At 31.2% G+C, this 21092-nt stretch overlaps 1 protein-coding gene across 1 annotated transcript; it reads right to left on the bottom strand.

The window, feature by feature from the left end:
* Positions 1–4804: 4804 nt before the first annotated feature.
* LOC120577037 (putative uncharacterized protein DDB_G0286901) lies at positions 4805–19370 on the bottom strand. The gene is made up of 6 exons (XM_039827934.1): positions 19052–19370; positions 15544–15684; positions 10270–10410; positions 8509–8649; positions 8328–8395; positions 4805–5179 (listed from the first exon to the last, which is right to left on the bottom strand). The coding sequence occupies exons 1-6, from the start codon at positions 19368–19370 to the stop codon at positions 4805–4807; spliced, it is 1185 nt and encodes a 394-aa protein (XP_039683868.1).
* Between the last annotated feature and the right edge of the window lie 1722 nt (positions 19371–21092).

The raw sequence follows: 21092 nt of genomic DNA, 5'->3' as shown, positions 1-21092 counted from the left end.
AATTCCTGTTGTATCATGGAGGTTCTTTAGGGGGATTCCTAAACAAACATTTATTTAATTAACAAAAAAACTAATTAATATCTCATGTTTTGATAATATAATAACTCAATTACACCTCTAAAAAAACTTAATTAAAGTTTGGTCCTTTATTTCTAGTCGTGGAATTCCATTGAGTTAGTTATTCAATTTAAGGAACTAAAATGAGATATAAAAACTGAAATATGTATCCGACAATATTTTGTAGTTTTCAAAATATATTTTGAAAGATAATTTTAAAAAAAAAAAAGATATTTTAAATGTAATAGTACCAAACAAGTTTTATCATTCTCTCGTATTTAAAACTGTTTTCAAAACTAAGATTGCCAAACAACTTTTATTTTTCATTTTTTTCTTAAAAACAGTTTTTAAAATTGTTTTGTAAAATAGATTTCAAAAACTAAAAATCAAAACACATTCAAACAGGCCCTTAATGTCCCTTCGCTCTCCTTCCATTTTCCATTCACACAACGTTTTTTTCATTTTCTTCAATTATTTGGTTCCTCAAATTTGTGTTGAAGGACTTATAGGGCGGAAATCCTTAAGACTTTGGGGTATATATATCAATCTTCAGGATAGGTACAATCAAGGTCTCTGCAAGTTTAGGATCAATATAACTTGAAGAGAAAGCATAAGAAACCATATTTCAAAACCAACAATGCGCCAATAAGTTTTAAAGAATATAACTTGGAAGCCATCTGAACCCTTATCAATTGGAATGTCTAAAGCAAAACAAAGTTTTACCGCAAAATAATGGCAATGAAGCTAGCACTTGAATTGAAAGAGACTGTGAAAGAAGTGCTGAAAATTCTTTGATGATCTGGCAGCAGATAAGAAATTCTCCATGAAAAATAATGTTTAAAATATGCTGATAAGTTAATGTTACCTTGCAAAATAAATCAAAACTTTTCCAACAAACTTATGTTACCTTGCAAGATAACGCATGTAGTAAAAAGATTCCATATGACAGGAAATGTTCCACAAGTTACTCATGAATTACCAACACTTGGCAATATTAAGATGGGTTTGAGTCACATGGCATGGAAAAACAATGAGCACCGGTTTTACCAGGCAAAACAACCACCATAATGCTAAAAGGATTTTTAAATTTGTGTAAAACACTGAAGCATTCAATTCTAGAAGAAAAAAAAAACAACTCACAAACAAACAAAAAATACAAATGCCTTCCACAATGTTCACTGCACAAAGGTTCCCTGCAACCTGGTCATCCTCAAATCCATTTACACACCATTTTGATTCCCTGCTCCATTGTTGTCATGAGCAGCACCATTACAATTTGCGTTACCATTGTTGTCAGCAGCACCATTGTTGTCAGCAGCAAAACCATTTGCATTACCATTGTTGTCAACACCATCATTATCATGTTTTGCAGTTTAGACCCTTCTCTTATATAATATGTTATAAGTAGCTTCTTAAAAAATATATCTTTTTAGAGGAGACAAAAAATAAGTGTCAAAAAGTGGAGATATTTTTTGTATAATAATACCCTTACGTAAATTTTAATATTCCAATCATATGGATTGTGTTGCCCTACCATAAGACTAGTTATTTCTCTTTGTTCACAAAACAATCGTCATTCTTCTCTGCTCAAGTGATAATTAATCTTCTTTTGATTCTTGAAAACTATGAATGTTTAGCATTTATGTTTTTTCTTTACTTTTTCAATTCTTGCATAGTTGAAATTGTATAGTTTTTTTTTCTTCTTCCAATTCCTGTTGTATCATGGAGGTTCTTTAGGGGGATTCCTAAACAAACATTTATTTAATTAACAAAAAAACTAATTAATATCTCATGTTTTGATAATATAATAACTCAATTACACCTCTAAAAAAACTTAATTAAAGTTTGGTCCTTTATTTCTAGTCGTGGAATTCCATTGAGTTAGTTATTCAATTTAAGGAACTAAAATGAGATATAAAAACTGAAATATGTATCCGACAATATTTTGTAGTTTTCAAAATATATTTTGAAAGATAATTTTAAAAAAAAAAAAGATATTTTAAATGTAATAGTACCAAACAAGTTTTATCATTCTCTCGTATTTAAAACTGTTTTCAAAACTAAGATTGCCAAACAACTTTTATTTTTCATTTTTTTCTTAAAAACAGTTTTTAAAATTGTTTTGTAAAATAGATTTCAAAAACTAAAAATCAAAACACATTCAAACAGGCCCTTAATGTCCCTTCGCTCTCCTTCCATTTTCCATTCACACAACGTTTTTTTCATTTTCTTCAATTATTTGGTTCCTCAAATTTGTGTTGAAGGACTTATAGGGCGGAAATCCTTAAGACTTTGGGGTATATATATCAATCTTCAGGATAGGTACAATCAAGGTCTCTGCAAGTTTAGGATCAATATAACTTGAAGAGAAAGCATAAGAAACCATATTTCAAAACCAACAATGCGCCAATAAGTTTTAAAGAATATAACTTGGAAGCCATCTGAACCCTTATCAATTGGAATGTCTAAAGCAAAACAAAGTTTTACCGCAAAATAATGGCAATGAAGCTAGCACTTGAATTGAAAGAGACTGTGAAAGAAGTGCTGAAAATTCTTTGATGATCTGGCAGCAGATAAGAAATTCTCCATGAAAAATAATGTTTAAAATATGCTGATAAGTTAATGTTACCTTGCAAAATAAATCAAAACTTTTCCAACAAACTTATGTTACCTTGCAAGATAACGCATGTAGTAAAAAGATTCCATATGACAGGAAATGTTCCACAAGTTACTCATGAATTACCAACACTTGGCAATATTAAGATGGGTTTGAGTCACATGGCATGGAAAAACAATGAGCACCGGTTTTACCAGGCAAAACAACCACCATAATGCTAAAAGGATTTTTAAATTTGTGTAAAACACTGAAGCATTCAATTCTAGAAGAAAAAAAAAACAACTCACAAACAAACAAAAAATACAAATGCCTTCCACAATGTTCACTGCACAAAGGTTCCCTGCAACCTGGTCATCCTCAAATCCATTTACACACCATTTTGATTCCCTGCTCCATTGTTGTCATGAGCAGCACCATTACAATTTGCGTTACCATTGTTGTCAGCAGCACCATTGTTGTCAGCAGCAAAACCATTTGCATTACCATTGTTGTCAACACCATCATTATCATGTTTTGCAGTTTAGACCCTTCTCTTATATAATATGTTATAAGTAGCTTCTTAAAAAATATATCTTTTTAGAGGAGACAAAAAATAAGTGTCAAAAAGTGGAGATATTTTTTGTATAATAATACCCTTACGTAAATTTTAATATTCCAATCATATGCATTGTGTTGCCCTACCATAAGACTAGTTATTTCTCTTTGTTCACAAAACAATCGTCATTCTTCTCTGCTCAAGTGATAATTAATCTTCTTTTGATTGTTGAAAACTATGAATGTTTAGCATTTATGTTTTTTCTTTACTTTTTCAATTCTTGCATAGTTGAAATTGTATTGTTTTTTTTTCTTCTTCCAATTCCTGTTGTATCATGGAGGTTCTTTAGGGGGGATTCCTAAACGACCATTTATTTAATTAACAAAAAAATAATTAATATCTCATGTTTTGATAATATAATAACTCAATTACACCTCTAAAAAAACTTAATTAAAGTTTGGTCCTTTATTTCTAGTCGTGGAATTCCATTGAGTGAGTTATTCAATTTAAGGAACTAAAATGAGATATAAAAACTGAAATATGTATCCGACAATATTTTGTAGTTTTCAAAATATATTTTGAAAGATAATTTTTAAAAAAAAAGAAGATATTTTAAATGTAATAGTACCAAACAAGTTTTATCATTCTCTCGTATTTAAAACTGTTTTCAAAACTAAGATTGCCAAACAACTTTTATTTTTCATTTTTTTCTTAAAAACAGTTTTTAAAATTGTTTTGTAAAATAGATTTCAAAAACTAAAAATCAAAACACTTTCAAACAGGCCCTTAATGTCCCTTCACTCTCCTTCCATTTTCCATTCACACAACGTTTTTTTCATTTTCTTCAATTATTTGGTTCCTCAAATTAGTGTTGAAGGACTTATAGGGCGGAAATCCTTAAGACTTTAGGGTATATATATCAATCTTCAGGATAGGTACAATCAAGGTCTCTGCAAGTTTAGGATCAATATAACTTGAAGAGAAAGCATAAGAAACCATATTTCAAAACCAACAATGCGCCAATAAGTTTTAAAGAATATAACTTGGAAGCCATCTGAACCCTTATCAATTGGAATGTCTAAAGCAAAACAAAGTTTTACCGCAAAATAAAGGCAATGAAGCTAGCACTTGAATTGAAAGAGACTGTGAAAGAAGTGCTGAAAATTCTTTGATGATCTGGCAGCAGATAAGAAATTCTCCATGAAAAATAATGTTTAAAATATGCTGATAAGTTAATGTTACCTTGCAAAATAAATCAAAACTTTTCCAACAAACTTATGTTACCTTGCAAGATAACGCATGTAGTAAAAAGATTCCATATGACAGGAAATGTTCCACAAGTTACTCATGAATTACCAACACTTGGCAATATTAAGATGGGTTTGAGTCACATGGCATGGAAAAACAATGAGCACCGGTTTTACCAGGCAAAACAACCACCATAATGCTAAAAGTATTTTTAAATTCGTGCAAACACTGAAGCATTCAATTCTAGATGAAAAAAAAAACAACTCACAAACAAACAAAAAATACAAATGCCTTGCACAATGTTCACTGCACAAAGTTCCCTACAACCTGATCATCCTCAAATCCATTTACACACCATTTTGATTCCCTACTCCATTGTTGTCATGAGCAGCACCATTACCATTTGCGTTACCATTGTTGTCAGCACCACCATTGTTGTCAGCAGCAAAACCATTTGCGTTACCATTGTTGTCAACACCACCATTGTTGTCAGCAGCAAAACCATTGTTGTTGGCAAGGCCATTGTTGTCATCGCCATTAGTGCTGTCATCGTCGCCATTGCTGCTGTCATCATCATCGCCATTGTTGCCATGGCGATGTGCCTCATAACCCCAGAGCATGTTTTCCAACAGGCCAAGGGGAGCGGCCAGAGGCACAGGTTGGACCACATTCATCAAAAATGGCAGCAGCCCTCTTGTCGTAACCAGCACTCCAACTGGGTTCTACATTAGATCCCAAAAAATCCAAGACACTCACAGTAAATTATATGGACCTTTTATTCCTAATGTAAGTAAATTTTAATATTCCAATCATATGCATTGTGTTGCCCTACCATAAGACTAGTTATTTCTCTTTCTTCACAAAACAATCGTCATTCTTCTCTGCTCAAGTGATAATTAATCTTCTTTTGATTCTTGAAAACTATGAATGTTTAGCATTTATGTTTTTTCTTTACTTTTTCAATTCTTGCATAGTTGAAATTGTATAGTTTTTTTTTCTTCTTCCAATTCCTGTTGTATCATGGAGGTTCTTTAGGGGGGATTCCTAAACGACCATTTATTTAATTAACAAAAAAACTAATTAATATCTCATGTTTTGATAATATAATAATTCAATTACACCTCTAAAAAAACTTAATTAAAGTTTGGTCCTTTATTTCTAGTCGTGGAATTCCATTGAGTGAGTTATTCAATTTAAGGAACTAAAATGAGATATAAAAATTGAAATATGTATCCGACAATATTTTGTAGTTTTCAAAATATATTTTGAAAGATAATTTAAAAAAAAAAGATATTTTAAATGTAATAGTACCAAACAAGTTTTATCATTCTCTCGTATTTAAAACTGTTTTCAAAACTAAGATTGCCAAACAACTTTTATTTTTCATTTTTTTCTTAAAAACAGTTTTTAAAATTGTTTTGTAAAATAGATTTCAAAAACTAAAAATCAAAACACATTCAAACATGCCCTTAATGTCCCTTCACTCTCCTTCCATTTTCCATTCACACAACGTTTTTTTCATTTTCTTCAATTATTTGGTTCCTCAAATTAGTGTTGAAGGACTTATAGGGCGGAAATCCTTAAGACTTTGGGGTATATATATCAATCTTCAGGATAGGTACAATCAAGGTCTCTGCAAGTTTAGGATCAATATAACTTGAAGAGAAAGCATCAGAAACCATATTTCAAAACCAAAAATGCGCCAATAAGTTTTAAAGAATATAACTTGGACGCCATCTGAACCCTTATCAATTGGAATGTCTAAAGCAAAACAAAGTTTTACCGCAAAATAATGGCAATGAAGCTAGCACTTGAATTGAAAGAGACTGTGAAAGAAGTGCTGAAAATTCTTTGATGATCTGGCAGCAGATAAGAAATTCTCCATGAAAAATAATGTTTAAAATATGCTGATAAGTTAATGTTACCTTGCAAAATAAATCAAAACTTTTCCAACAAACTTATGTTACCTTGCAAGATAACGCATGTAGTAAAAAGATTCCATATGACAGGAAATGTTCCACAAGTTACTCATGAATTACCAACACTTGGCAATATTAAGATGGGTTTGAGTCACATGGCATGGAAAAACAATGAGCACCGGTTTTACCAGGCAAAACAACCACCATAATGCTAAAAGGATTTTTAAATTTGTGTAAAACACTGAAGCATTCAATTCTAGAAGAAAAAAAAAACAACTCACAAACAAACAAAAAATAGAAATGCCTTGCACAATGTTCACTGCACAAAGGTTCCCTGCAACCTGGTCATCCTCAAATCCATTTACACACCATTTTGATTCCCTGCTCCATTGTTGTCATGAGCAGCACCATTACAATTTGCGTTACCATTGTTGTCAGCAGCACCATTGTTGTCAGCAGCAAAACCATTTGCGTTACCATTGTTGTCAACACCATCATTATCATGTTTTGCAGTTTAGACCCTTCTCTTATATAATATGTTATAAGTAGCTTCTTAAAAAATATATCTTTTTAGAGGAGACAAAAAATAAGTGTCAAAAAGTGGAGATATTTTTTGTATAATAATACCCTTACGTAAATTTTAATATTCCAATCATATGCATTGTGTTGCCCTACCATAAGACTAGTTATTTCTCTTTCTTCACAAAACAATCGTCATTCTTCTCTGCTCAAGTGATAATTAATCTTCTTTTGATTCTTGAAAACTATGAATGTTTAGCATTTATGTTTTTTCTTTACTTTTTCAATTCTTGCATAGTTGAAATTGTATAGTTTTTTTTTCTTCTTCCAATTCCTGTTGTATCATGGAGGTTCTTTAGGGGGGATTCCTAAACGACCATTTATTTAATTAACAAAAAAACTAATTAATATCTCATGTTTTGATAATATAATAACTCAATTACACCTCTAAAAAAACTTAATTAAAGTTTGGTCCTTTATTTCTAGTCGTGGAATTCCATTGAGTGAGTTATTCAATTTAAGGAACTAAAATGAGATATAAAAACTGAAATATGTATCCGACAATATTTTGTAGTTTTCAAAATATATTTTGAAAGATAATTTAAAAAAAAAAAGATATTTTAAATGTAATAGTACCAAACAAGTTTTATCATTCTCTCGTATTTAAAACTGTTTTCAAAACTAAGATTGTCAAACAACTTTTATTTTTCATTTTTTTCTTAAAAACAGTTTTTAAAATTGTTTTGTAAAATAGATTTCAAAAACTAAAAATCAAAACACATTCAAACAGGCCCTTAATGTCCCCTCACTCTCCTTCCATTTTCCATTCACACAACGTTTTTTTCATTTTCTTCAATTATTTGGTTCCTCAAATTAGTGTTGAAGGACTTATAGGGCGGAAATCCTTAAGACTTTGGGGTATATATATCAATCTTCAGGATAGGTACAATCAAGGTCTCTGCAAGTTTAGGATCAATATAACTTGAAGAGAAAGCATCAGAAACCATATTTCAAAACCAAAAATGCGCCAATAAGTTTTAAAGAATATAACTTGGACGCCATCTGAACCCTTATCAATTGGAATGTCTAAAGCAAAACAAAGTTTTACCGCAAAGTAAAGGCAATGAAGCTAGCACTTGAATTGAAAGAGACTGTGAAAGAAGTGCTGAAAATTCTTTGATGATCTGGCAGCAGATAAGAAATTCTCCATGAAAAATAATGTTTAAAATATGCTGATAAGTTAATGTTACCTTGCAAAATAAATCAAAACTTTTCCAACAAACTTATGTTACCTTGCAAGATAACGCATGTAGTAAAAAGATTCCATATGACAGGAAATGTTCCACAAGTTACTCATGAATTACCAACACTTGGCAATATTAAGATGGGTTTGAGTCACATGGCATGGAAAAACAATGAGCACCGGTTTTACCAGGCAAAACAACCACCATAATGCTAAAAGTATTTTTAAATTCGTGTAAAACACTGAAGCATTCAATTCTAGAAGGAAAAAAAAACAACTCACAAACAAACAAAAAATACAAATGCCTTGCACAATGTTCACTGCACAAAGGTTCCCTGCAACCTGATCATCCTCAAATCCATTTACTCACCATTTTGATTCCCTGCTCCATTGTTGTCATGAGAAGCACCATTACTATTTGCGTTACCATTGTTGTCAGCACCACCATTGTTGTCAGCAGCAAAACCATTTGCATTACCATTGTTGTCAATACCATCATTATCATGTTTTGCTGTTTAGACTCTTCTCTTATATAATATGTTATAAGTAGCTTCTTAAAAAATATATCTTTTTAGAGGAGACAAAAAATAAGTGTCAAAAAGTGGAGATATTTTTTGGATAATAATACCCTTACGTAAATTTTAATATTCCAATCATATGCATTGTGTTGCCCTACCATAAGACTAGTTATTTCTCTTTGTTCACAAAACAATCGTCATTCTTCTCTGCTCAAGTGATAATTAATCTTCTTTTGATTCTTGAAAACTATGAATGTTTAGCATTTATGTTTTTTCTTTACTTTTTCAATTCTTGCATAGTTGAAATTGTATAGTTTTTTTTTCTTCTTCCAATTCCTGTTGTATCATGGAGGTTCTTTAGGGGGATTCCTAAACGACCATTTATTTAATTAACAAAAAAACTAATTAATATCTCATGTTTTGATAATATAATAACTCAATTACACCTCTAAAAAAACTTAATTAAAGTTTGGTCCTTTATTTCTAGTCGTGGAATTCCATTGAGTGAGTTATTCAATTTAAGGAACTAAAATGAGATATAAAAACTGAAATATGTATCCGACAATATTTTGTAGTTTTCAAAATATATTTTGAAAGATAATTTAAAAAAAAAAGATATTTTAAATGTAATAGTACCAAACAAGTTTTATCATTCTCTCGTATTTAAAACTGTTTTCAAAACTAAGATTGTCAAACAACTTTTATTTTTCATTTTTTTCTTAAAAACAGTTTTTAAAATTGTTTTGTAAAATAGATTTCAAAAACTAAAAATCAAAACACATTCAAACAGGCCCTTAATGTCCCTTCACTCTCCTTCCATTTTCCATTCACACAACGTTTTTTTCATTTTCTTCAATTATTTGGTTCCTCAAATTAGTGTTGAAGGACTTATAGGGCGGAAATCCTTAAGACTTTGGGGTATATATATCAATCTTCAGGATAGGTACAATCAAGGTCTCTGCAAGTTTAGGATCAATATAACTTGAAGAGAAAGCATCAGAAACCATATTTCAAAACCAAAAATGCGCCAATAAGTTTTAAAGAATATAACTTGGACGCCATCTGAACCCTTATCAATTGGAATGTCTAAAGCAAAACAAAGTTTTACCGCAAAGTAAAGGCAATGAAGCTAGCACTTGAATTGAAAGAGACTGTGAAAGAAGTGCTGAAAATTCTTTGATGATCTGGCAGCAGATAAGAAATTCTCCATGAAAAATAATGTTTAAAATATGCTGATAAGTTAATGTTACCTTGCAAAATAAATCAAAACTTTTCCAACAAACTTATGTTACCTTGCAAGATAACGCATGTAGTAAAAAGATTCCATATGACAGGAAATGTTCCACAAGTTACTCATGAATTACCAACACTTGGCAATATTAAGATGGGTTTGAGTCACATGGCATGGAAAAACAATGAGCACCGGTTTTACCAGGCAAAACAACCACCATAATGCTAAAAGTATTTTTAAATTCGTGTAAAACACTGAAGCATTCAATTCTAGAAGGAAAAAAAAACAACTCACAAACAAACAAAAAATACAAATGCCTTGCACAATGTTCACTGCACAAAGGTTCCCTGCAACCTGATCATCCTCAAATCCATTTACTCACCATTTTGATTCCCTGCTCCATTGTTGTCATGAGAAGCACCATTACTATTTGCGTTACCATTGTTGTCAGCACCACCATTGTTGTCAGCAGCAAAACCATTTGCATTACCATTGTTGTCAATACCATCATTATCATGTTTTGCTGTTTAGACTCTTCTCTTATATAATATGTTATAAGTAGCTTCTTAAAAAATATATCTTTTTAGAGGAGACAAAAAATAAGTGTCAAAAAGTGGAGATATTTTTTGGATAATAATACCCTTACGTAAATTTTAATATTCCAATCATATGCATTGTGTTGCCCTACCATAAGACTAGTTATTTCTCTTTGTTCACAAAACAATCGTCATTCTTCTCTGCTCAAGTGATAATTAATCTTCTTTTGATTCTTGAAAACTATGAATGTTTAGCATTTATGTTTTTTCTTTACTTTTTCAATTCTTGCATAGTTGAAATTGTATAGTTTTTTTTTCTTCTTCCAATTCCTGTTGTATCATGGAGGTTCTTTAGGGGGGATTCCTAAACGACCATTTATTTAATTAACAAAAAAACTAATTAATATCTCATGTTTTGATAATATAATAATTCAATTACACCTCTAAAAAAACTTAATTAAAGTTTGGTCCTTTATTTCTAGTCGTGGAATTCCATTGAGTGAGTTATTCAATTTAAGGAACTAAAATGAGATATAAAAACTGAAATATGTATCCGACAATATTTTGTAGTTTTCAAAATATATTTTGAAAGATAATTTAAAAAAAAAAGATATTTTAAATGTAATGGTACCAAACAAGTTTTATCATTCTCTCGTATTTAAAACTGTTTTCAAAACTAAGATTGCCAAACAACTTTTATTTTTCATTTTTTTCTTAAAAACAGTTTTTAAAATTGTTTTGTAAAATAGATTTCAAAAACTAAAAATCAAAACACATTCAAACATGCCCTTAATGTCCCTTCACTCTCCTTCCATTTTCCATTCACACAACGTTTTTTTCATTTTCTTCAATTATTTGGTTCCTCAAATTAGTGTTGAAGGACTTATAGGGCGGAAATCCTTAAGACTTTGGGGTATATATATCAATCTTCAGGATAGGTACAATCAAGGTCTCTGCAAGTTTAGGATCAATATAACTTGAAGAGAAAGCATCAGAAACCATATTTCAAAACCAACAATGCGCCAATAAGTTTTAAAGAATATAACTTGGAAGCCATCTGAACCCTTATCAATTGGAATGTCTAAAGCAAAACAAAGTTTTACCGCAAAATAAAGGCAATGAAGCTAGCACTTGAATTGAAAGAGACTGTGAAAGAAGTGCTGAAAATTCTTTGATGATCTGGCAGCAGATAAGAAATTCTCCATGAAAAATAATGTTTAAAATATGCTGATAAGTTAATGTTACCTTGCAAAATAAATCAAAACTTTTCCAACAAACTTATGTTACCTTGCAAGATAACGCATGTAGTAAAAAGATTCCATATGACAGGAAATGTTCCACAAGTTACTCATGAATTACCAACACTTGGCAATATTAAGATGGGTTTGAGTCACATGGCATGGAAAAACAATGAGCACCGGTTTTACCAGGCAAAACAACAACCATAATGCTAAAAGTATTTTTAAATTCGTGTAAAACACTGAAGCATTCAATTCTAGAAGGAAAAAAAAAACAACTCACAAACAAACAAAAAATACAAATGCCTTGCACAATGTTCACTGCACAAAGGTTCCCTGCAACCTGATCATCCTCAAATCCATTTACTCACCATTTTGATTCCCTGCTCCATTGTTGTCATGAGCAGCACCATTACCATTTGCGTTACCATTGTTGTCAGCACCACCATTGTTGTCAGCAGCAAAACCATTTGCGTTACCATTGTTGTCAATACCATCATAATCATGTTTTGCAGTTTAGACCCTTCTCTTATATAATATGTTATAAGTAGCTTCTTAAAAAATATATCTTTTTAGAGGAGACAAAAAGTGGAGATATTTTTTGGATAATAATACCCTTACGTAAATTTTAATATTCCAATCATATGCATTGTGTTGCCCTACCATAAGACTAGTTATTTCTCTTTGTTCACAAAACAATCGTCATTCTTCTCTACTCAAGTGATAATTAATTTTCTTTTGATTCTTGAAAACTATGAATGTTTAGCATTTATGTTTTTTCTTTACTTTTTCAATTCTTGCATAGTTGAAATTGTATAGTTTTTTTTTCTTCTTCCAATTCCTGTTGTATCATGGAGGTTCTTTAGGGGGGATTCCTAAACGACCATTTATTTAATTAACAAAAAAACTAATTAATATCTCATGTTTTGATAATATAATAATTCAATTACACCTCTAAAAAAACTTAATTAAAGTTTGGTCCTTTATTTCTAGTCGTGGAATTCCATTGAGTGAGTTATTCAATTTAAGGAACTAAAATGAGATATAAAAATTGAAATATGTATCCGACAATATTTTGTAGTTTTCAAAATATATTTTGAAAGATAATTTAAAAAAAAAAGATATTTTAAATGTAATAGTACCAAACAAGTTTTATCATTCTCTCGTATTTAAAACTGTTTTCAAAACTAAGATTGCCAAACAACTTTTATTTTTCATTTTTTTCTTAAAAACAGTTTTTAAAATTGTTTTGTAAAATAGATTTCAAAAACTAAAAATCAAAACACATTCAAACATGCCCTTAATGTCCCTTCACTCTCCTTCCATTTTCCATTCACACAACGTTTTTTTCATTTTCTTCAATTATTTGGTTCCTCAAATTAGTGTTGAAGGACTTATAGGGCGGAAATCCTTAAGACTTTGGGGTATATATATCAATCTTCAGGATAGGTACAATCAAGGTCTCTGCAAGTTTAGGATCAATATAACTTGAAGAGAAAGCATCAGAAACCATATTTCAAAACCAAAAATGCGCCAATAAGTTTTAAAGAATATAACTTGGACGCCATCTGAACCCTTATCAATTGGAATGTCTAAAGCAAAACAAAGTTTTACCGCAAAATAAAGGCAATGAAGCTAGCACTTGAATTGAAAGAGACTGTGAAAGAAGTGCAGAAAATTCTTTGATGATCTGGCAGCAGATAAGAAATTCTCCATGAAAAATAATGTTTAAAATATGCTGATAAGTTAATGTTACCTTGCAAAATAAATCAAAACTTTTCCAACAAACTTATGTTACCTTGCAAGATAACGCATGTAGTAAAAAGATTCCATATGACAGGAAATGTTCCACAAGTTACTCATGAATTACCAACACTTGGCAATATTAAGATGGGTTTGAGTCACATGGCATGGAAAAACAATGAGCACCGGTTTTACCAGGCAAAACAACCACCATAATGCTAAAAGGATTTTTAAATTTGTGTAAAACACTGAAGCATTCAATTCTAGAAGAAAAAAAAAACAACTCACAAACAAACAAAAAATAGAAATGCCTTGCACAATGTTCACTGCACAAAGGTTCCCTGCAACCTGGTCATCCTCAAATCCATTTACACACCATTTTGATTCCCTGCTCCATTGTTGTCATGAGCAGCACCATTACAATTTGCGTTACCATTGTTGTCAGCAGCACCATTGTTGTCAGCAGCAAAACCATTTGCGTTACCATTGTTGTCAACACCATCATTATCATGTTTTGCAGTTTAGACCCTTCTCTTATATAATATGTTATAAGTAGCTTCTTAAAAAATATATCTTTTTAGAGGAGACAAAAAATAAGTGTCAAAAAGTGGAGATATTTTTTGTATAATAATACCCTTACGTAAATTTTAATATTCCAATCATATGCATTGTGTTGCCCTACCATAAGACTAGTTATTTCTCTTTCTTCACAAAACAATCGTCATTCTTCTCTGCTCAAGTGATAATTAATCTTCTTTTGATTCTTGAAAACTATGAATGTTTAGCATTTATGTTTTTTCTTTACTTTTTCAATTCTTGCATAGTTGAAATTGTATAGTTTTTTTTTCTTCTTCCAATTCCTGTTGTATCATGGAGGTTCTTTAGGGGGGATTCCTAAACGACCATTTATTTAATTAACAAAAAAACTAATTAATATCTCATGTTTTGATAATATAATAACTCAATTACACCTCTAAAAAAACTTAATTAAAGTTTGGTCCTTTATTTCTAGTCGTGGAATTCCATTGAGTGAGTTATTCAATTTAAGGAACTAAAATGAGATATAAAAACTGAAATATGTATCCGACAATATTTTGTAGTTTTCAAAATATATTTTGAAAGATAATTTAAAAAAAAAAAGATATTTTAAATGTAATAGTACCAAACAAGTTTTATCATTCTCTCGTATTTAAAACTGTTTTCAAAACTAAGATTGTCAAACAACTTTTATTTTTCATTTTTTTCTTAAAAACAGTTTTTAAAATTGTTTTGTAAAATAGATTTCAAAAACTAAAAATCAAAACACATTCAAACAGGCCCTTAATGTCCCTTCACTCTCCTTCCATTTTCCATTCACACAACGTTTTTTTCATTTTCTTCAATTATTTGGTTCCTCAAATTAGTGTTGAAGGACTTATAGGGCGGAAATCCTTAAGACTTTGGGGTATATATATCAATCTTCAGGATAGGTACAATCAAGGTCTCTGCAAGTTTAGGATCAATATAACTTGAAGAGAAAGCATCAGAAACCATATTTCAAAACCAAAAATGCGCCAATAAGTTTTAAAGAATATAACTTGGACGCCATCTGAACCCTTATCAATTGGAATGTCTAAAGCAAAACAAAGTTTTACCGCAAAGTAAAGGCAATGAAGCTAGCACTTGAATTGAAAGAGACTGTGAAAGAAGTGCTGAAAATTCTTTGATGATCTGGCAGCAGATAAGAAATTCTCCATGAAAAATAATGTTTAAAATATGCTGATAAGTTAATGTTACCTTGCAAAATAAATCAAAACTTTTCCAACAAACTTATGTTACCTTGCAAGATAACGCATGTAGTAAAAAGATTCCATATGACAGGAAATGTTCCACAAGTTACTCATGAATTACCAACACTTGGCAATATTAAGATGGGTTTGAGTCACATGGCATGGAAAAACAATGAGCACCGGTTTTACCAGGCAAAACAACCACCATAATGCTAAAAGTATTTTTAAATTCGTGTAAAACACTGAAGCATTCAATTCTAGAAGGAAAAAAAAACAACTCACAAACAAACAAAAAATACAAATGCCTTGCACAATGTTCACTGCACAAAGGTTCCCTGCAACCTGATCATCCTCAAATCCATTTACTCACCATTTTGATTCCCTGCTCCATTGTTGTCATGAGAAGCACCATTACTATTTGCGTTACCATTGTTGTCAGCACCACCATTGTTGTCAGCAGCAAAACCATTTGCATTACCATTGTTGTCAATACCATCATTATCATGTTTTGCTGTTTAGACTCTTCTCTTATATAATATGTTATAAGTAGCTTCTTAAAAAATATATCTTTTTAGAGGAGACAAAAAATAAGTGTCAAAAAGTGGAGATATTTTTTGGATAATAATACCCTTACGTAAATTTTAATATTCCAATCATATGCATTGTGTTGCCCTACCATAAGACTAGTTATTTCTCTTTGTTCACAAAACAATCGTCATTCTTCTCTGCTCAAGTGATAATTAATCTTCTTTTGATTCTTGAAAACTATGAATGTTTAGCATTTATGTTTTTTCTTTACTTTTTCAATTCTTGCATAGTTGAAATTGTATAGTTTTTTTTTCTTCTTCCAATTCCTGTTGTATCATGGAGGTTCTTTAGGGGGATTCCTAAACGACCATTTATTTAATTAACAAAAAAACTAATTAATATCTCATGTTTTGATAATATAATAATTCAATTACACCTCTAAAAAAACTTAATTAAAGTTTGGTCCTTTATTTCTAGTCGTGGAATTCCATTGAGTGAGTTATTCAATTTAAGGAACTAAAATGAGATATAAAAACTGAAATATGTATCCGACAATATTTTGTAGTTTTCAAAATATATTTTGAAAGATAATTTAAAAAAAAAAGATATTTTAAATGTAATGGTACCAAACAAGTTTTATCATTCTCTCGTATTTAAAACTGTTTTCAAAACTAAGATTGCCAAACAACTTTTATTTTTCATTTTTTTCTTAAAAACAGTTTTTAAAATTGTTTTGTAAAATAGATTTCAAAAACTAAAAATCAAAACACATTCAAACATGCCCTTAATGTCCCTTCACTCTCCTTCCATTTTCCATTCACACAACGTTTTTTTCATTTTCTTCAATTATTTGGTTCCTCAAATTAGTGTTGAAGGACTTATAGGGCGGAAATCCTTAAGACTTTGGGGTATATATATCAATCTTCAGGATAGGTACAATCAAGGTCTCTGCAAGTTTAGGATCAATATAACTTGAAGAGAAAGCATCAGAAACCATATTTCAAAACCAACAATGCGCCAATAAGTTTTAAAGAATATAACTTGGAAGCCATCTGAACCCTTATCAATTGGAATGTCTAAAGCAAAACAAAGTTTTACCGCAAAATAAAGGCAATGAAGCTAGCACTTGAATTGAAAGAGACTGTGAAAGAAGTGCTGAAAATTCTTTGATGATCTGGCAGCAGATAAGAAATTCTCCATGAAAAATAATGTTTAAAATATGCTGATAAGTTAATGTTACCTTGCAAAATAAATCAAAACTTTTCCAACAAACTTATGTTACCTTGCAAGATAACGCATGTAGTAAAAAGATTCCATATGACAGGAAATGTTCCACAAGTTACTCATGAATTACCAACACTTGGCAATATTAAGATGGGTTTGAGTCACATGGCATGGAAAAACAATGAGCACCGGTTTTACCAGGCAAAACAACAACCATAATGCTAAAAGTATTTTTAAATTCGTGTAAAACACTGAAGCATTCAATTCTAGAAGGAAAAAAAAAACAACTCACAAACAAACAAAAAATACAAATGCCTTGCACAATGTTCACTGCACAAAGGTTCCCTGCAACCTGATCATCCTCAAATCCATTTACTCACCATTTTGATTCCCTGCTCCATTGTTGTCATGAGCAGCACCATTACCATTTGCGTTACCATTGTTGTCAGCACCACCATTGTTGTCAGCAGCAAAACCATTTGCGTTACCATTGTTGTCAATACCATCATAATCATGTTTTGCAGTTTAGACCCTTCTCTTATATAATATGTTATAAGTAGCTTCTTAAAAAATATATCTTTTTAGAGGAGACAAAAAGTGGAGATATTTTTTGGATAATAATACCCTTACGTAAATTTTAATATTCCAATCATATGCATTGTGTTGCCCTACCATAAGACTAGTTATTTCTCTTTGTTCACAAAACAATCGTCATTCTTCTCTACTCAAGTGATAATTAATTTTCTTTTGATTCTTGAAAACTATGAATGTTTAGCATTTATGTTTTTTCTTTACTTTTTCAATTCTTGCATAGTTGAAATTGTATAGTTTTTTTTTCTTCTTCCAATTCCTGTTGTATCATGGAGGTTCTTTAGGGGGATTCCTAAACGACCATTTATTTAATTAACAAAAAAACTAATTAATATCTCATGTTTTGATAATATAATAACTCAATTACACCTCTAAAAAAACTTAATTAAAGTTTGGTCCTTTATTTCTAGTCGTGGAATTCCATTGAGTGAGTTATTCAATTTAAGGAACTAAAATGAGATATAAAAACTGAAATATGTATCCGACAATATTTTGTAGTTTTCAAAATATATTTTGAAAGATAATTTAAAAAAAAAGATATTTTAAATGTAATAGCACCAAACAAGTTTTATCATTCTCTCGTATTTAAAACTGTTTTCAAAACTAAGATTGTCAAACAACTTTTATTTTTCATTTCTTTTCTAAAAAACAGTTTTTAAAATTGTTTTGTAAAATAGATTTTAAAAACTAAAAATCAAAACACATTCAAACAGGCCCTTAATGTCCCTTCACTCTCCTTCCATTTTCCATTCACACAACGTTTTTTTCATTTTCTTCAATTATTTGGTTCCTCAAATTAGTGTTGAAGGACTTATAGGGCGGAAATCCTTAAGACTTTGGGGTATATATATCAATCTTCAGGATAGGTACAATCAAGGTCTCTGCAAGTTTAGGATCAATATAACTTGAAGAGAAAGCATCAGAAACCATATTTCAAAACCAACAATGCGCCAATAAGTTTGAAAGAATATAACTTGGAAGCCATCTGAACCCTTATCAATTGGAATGTCTAAAGCAAAACAAAGTTTTACCGCAAAATAAAGGCAATGAAGCTAGCACTTGAATTGAAAGAGACTGTGAAAGAAGTGCTGAAAATTCTTTGATGATCTGGCAGTAGATGAGATATTCTCCATGAAAAATAATGTTTAGAATATGCTGATAAGTTAATGTTACTTTGCAAAATAAATCATAACTTTTCCAACAAACTTATGTTACCTTGCAAGATAACGCATGTAGTAAAAAGATTCCATATAACAGGAAATGTTCCACAAGTTACTCATGAATTACCAACACTTGGCAATATTAAGATGGGTTTGAGTCACATGGCATGGAAAAACAATGAGCACCGGTTTTACCAGGCAAAACAACCACCATAATGCTAAAAGTATTTTTAAATTCATGCAAACACTGAAGCATTCAATTCTAGAAGAAAAAAAAAAACAACTCACAAACAAACAAAAAATACAAATGCCTTGCACAATGTTCACTGCACAAAGTTCCCTACAACCTGATCATCCTCAAATCCATTTACACACCATTTTGATTCCCTACTCCATTGTTGTCATGAGCAGCACCATTACCATTTGCGTTACCATTGTTGTCAGCACCACCATTGTTGTCAGCAGCAAAACCATTTGCGTTACCATTGTTGTCAACACCACCATTGTTGTCAGCAGCAAAACCATTGTTGTTGGCAAGGCCATTGTTGTCATCGCCATTAGTGCTGTCATCGTCGCCATTGCTGCTGTCATCATCATCGCCATTGTTGCCATGGCGATGTGCCTCATAACCCCAGAGCATGTTTTCCAACAGGCCAAGGGGAGTGGCCAGAGGCACAGGTTGGACCACATTCATCAAAAATGGCAGCAGCCCTCTTGTCGTAACCAGCACTCCAACTGGGTTCTACATTAGATCCCAGAAAATCCAAGACACTCACAGTAAATTATATGGACCTTTTATTCCTAATGTAAGTAATTTACCTTTATGTTACTCATTTGGTATAATTGTTATTATAGTTTTTCGTCATTAATTTTTTTTTATGCCATATGTTCATGTAGTGGCTGTCTTCGGTATTTAAACCAGTGAAGGCAATGACTTTGAACTCTGACGAATGTGATATGGCATCTTAGTTGTTTGGCCTTTCAACTGATGAGTTAGTCATACATTTAACATTTTATTTAATATTATTGTTTTTTAGAAAAATATAAACATTAGAAGTGACATAAACTGTTCATTTTTTGTATTTGCAGCAAACAGGTCTTGATTGTCTCAGACATACCATACTGTGAAGGAACAAGAGAGGTTCTACAGTGTCGGAAGCCTAGAGAAATGCTTGACCAAGACGTAGTAATCTTATTTTTGTTTAACATTATTTCCATTTGCTATTGTTTTCTTTCTGAAATTTCAAATTCAGTTATTTTTCTTCCTGTATATGGTCTCAGTTTCTATCTATCAAATATATATATTATGGTATTGAAATATGACAATGACAGATGAAACAAGATCTTATAATTTTTTTGAAACATTATATTACTAGTCTGAATCATGAAATACGCTGGCATTTAAATGGAGTATTAATATAAGAGCTTATTTATTTGATTTGAATATGCTTCAATATAATGTTTTGTACAGACTGCACATTGAATTGAAAGTAACCAATTCTTTACTATAGTTCTGTATAACGTTCTGCATGTATTTTTGTCATCATGATTTAGTTAGGTGTTGCATTAATTCATGATTATCATCATATGATAACTTTTATGATTAGAAAATCATATTTTGAATATGCATATTATGGTAGATAGATGATAACTTGATATACATGATTGGAAATTTATTGCTGATAATGACTAGAAAGTTCATGAGATTACGTGAATATTTTAGTTTAATGCACATATGTTGCTTTGAAAACTAGCTAATAAGGATTTTAAATGAAAGGTAATGCATGATCTAATTATTTTGTATTCTTCAAACCAAAATTATGTTTATAGATCCTGCAAAGGCACATCATGAAGCAGGAACTGACACTCAACTAAAAGGTCCTCCCCCCACGTCCTCAAACTCCTCCTCCACCGCCAAGCATCCCCCACCTTCCCCCACCCTAACCGCTCAATATCTGCACCGATGTTCATTTGTTATAAGATAGATCAAATAGACGCTAGAACCAAACACACAACACTTCATCCCCAAACCAGATATCTTTACAAAAAAAAAAGTGTCATTCCCATTCTCCATCTTCCTACTCAAATCCTCTTCAAACCAACCCTCCGCCAAACACCAACGCCCTCCCTAATATGCACAATCTGCTGCAACCAAATAGAACTGTTACACCCCCCAACCTCATACCTCACCGCCAACACTCTAAACTACATTTGGTCTCTCTCAGTCACCATTTACTTAACATAGCAATATTAAGCTTCCTAATCCTCCTAACCCCCAAACCACTCATCATCTCCTTATCTTACAAATGATGTTCCAATCAATCCAAGAAATATTCCTATTATCCAACATACTTTTATTAGTTGCATTTGAATCATCTATGACTACTCCACTAACTATAATTAATAAAGATGTTTT

This window comes from Medicago truncatula, chromosome 7 (assembly GCF_003473485.1).
Source record: "Medicago truncatula cultivar Jemalong A17 chromosome 7, MtrunA17r5.0-ANR, whole genome shotgun sequence".
NCBI classification, from domain to species: Eukaryota; Viridiplantae; Streptophyta; class Magnoliopsida; order Fabales; family Fabaceae; genus Medicago; species Medicago truncatula.
The sequence above is the reverse complement of the archived record's forward strand: the minus strand, read 5'-3'. Positions and strand labels throughout refer to the sequence as shown.

Coding starts and splice junctions, on each gene's coding strand:
- LOC120577037 (XM_039827934.1), bottom strand. CDS start 19,370: ATGAATGTGGTCCAACCTGTGCCTCTGGCCACTCCCCTTGGCCTGTTG. Junction 10,411..15,543: donor TGGAGCAGGGAATCAAAATG/GTGAGTAAATGG, acceptor GAGTCTAAACAG/CAAAACATGATAATGATGGT. Junction 8,396..8,508: donor TGGAGCAGGGAATCAAAATG/GTGAGTAAATGG, acceptor TTTTCCTTCTAG/AATTGAATGCTTCAGTGTTT.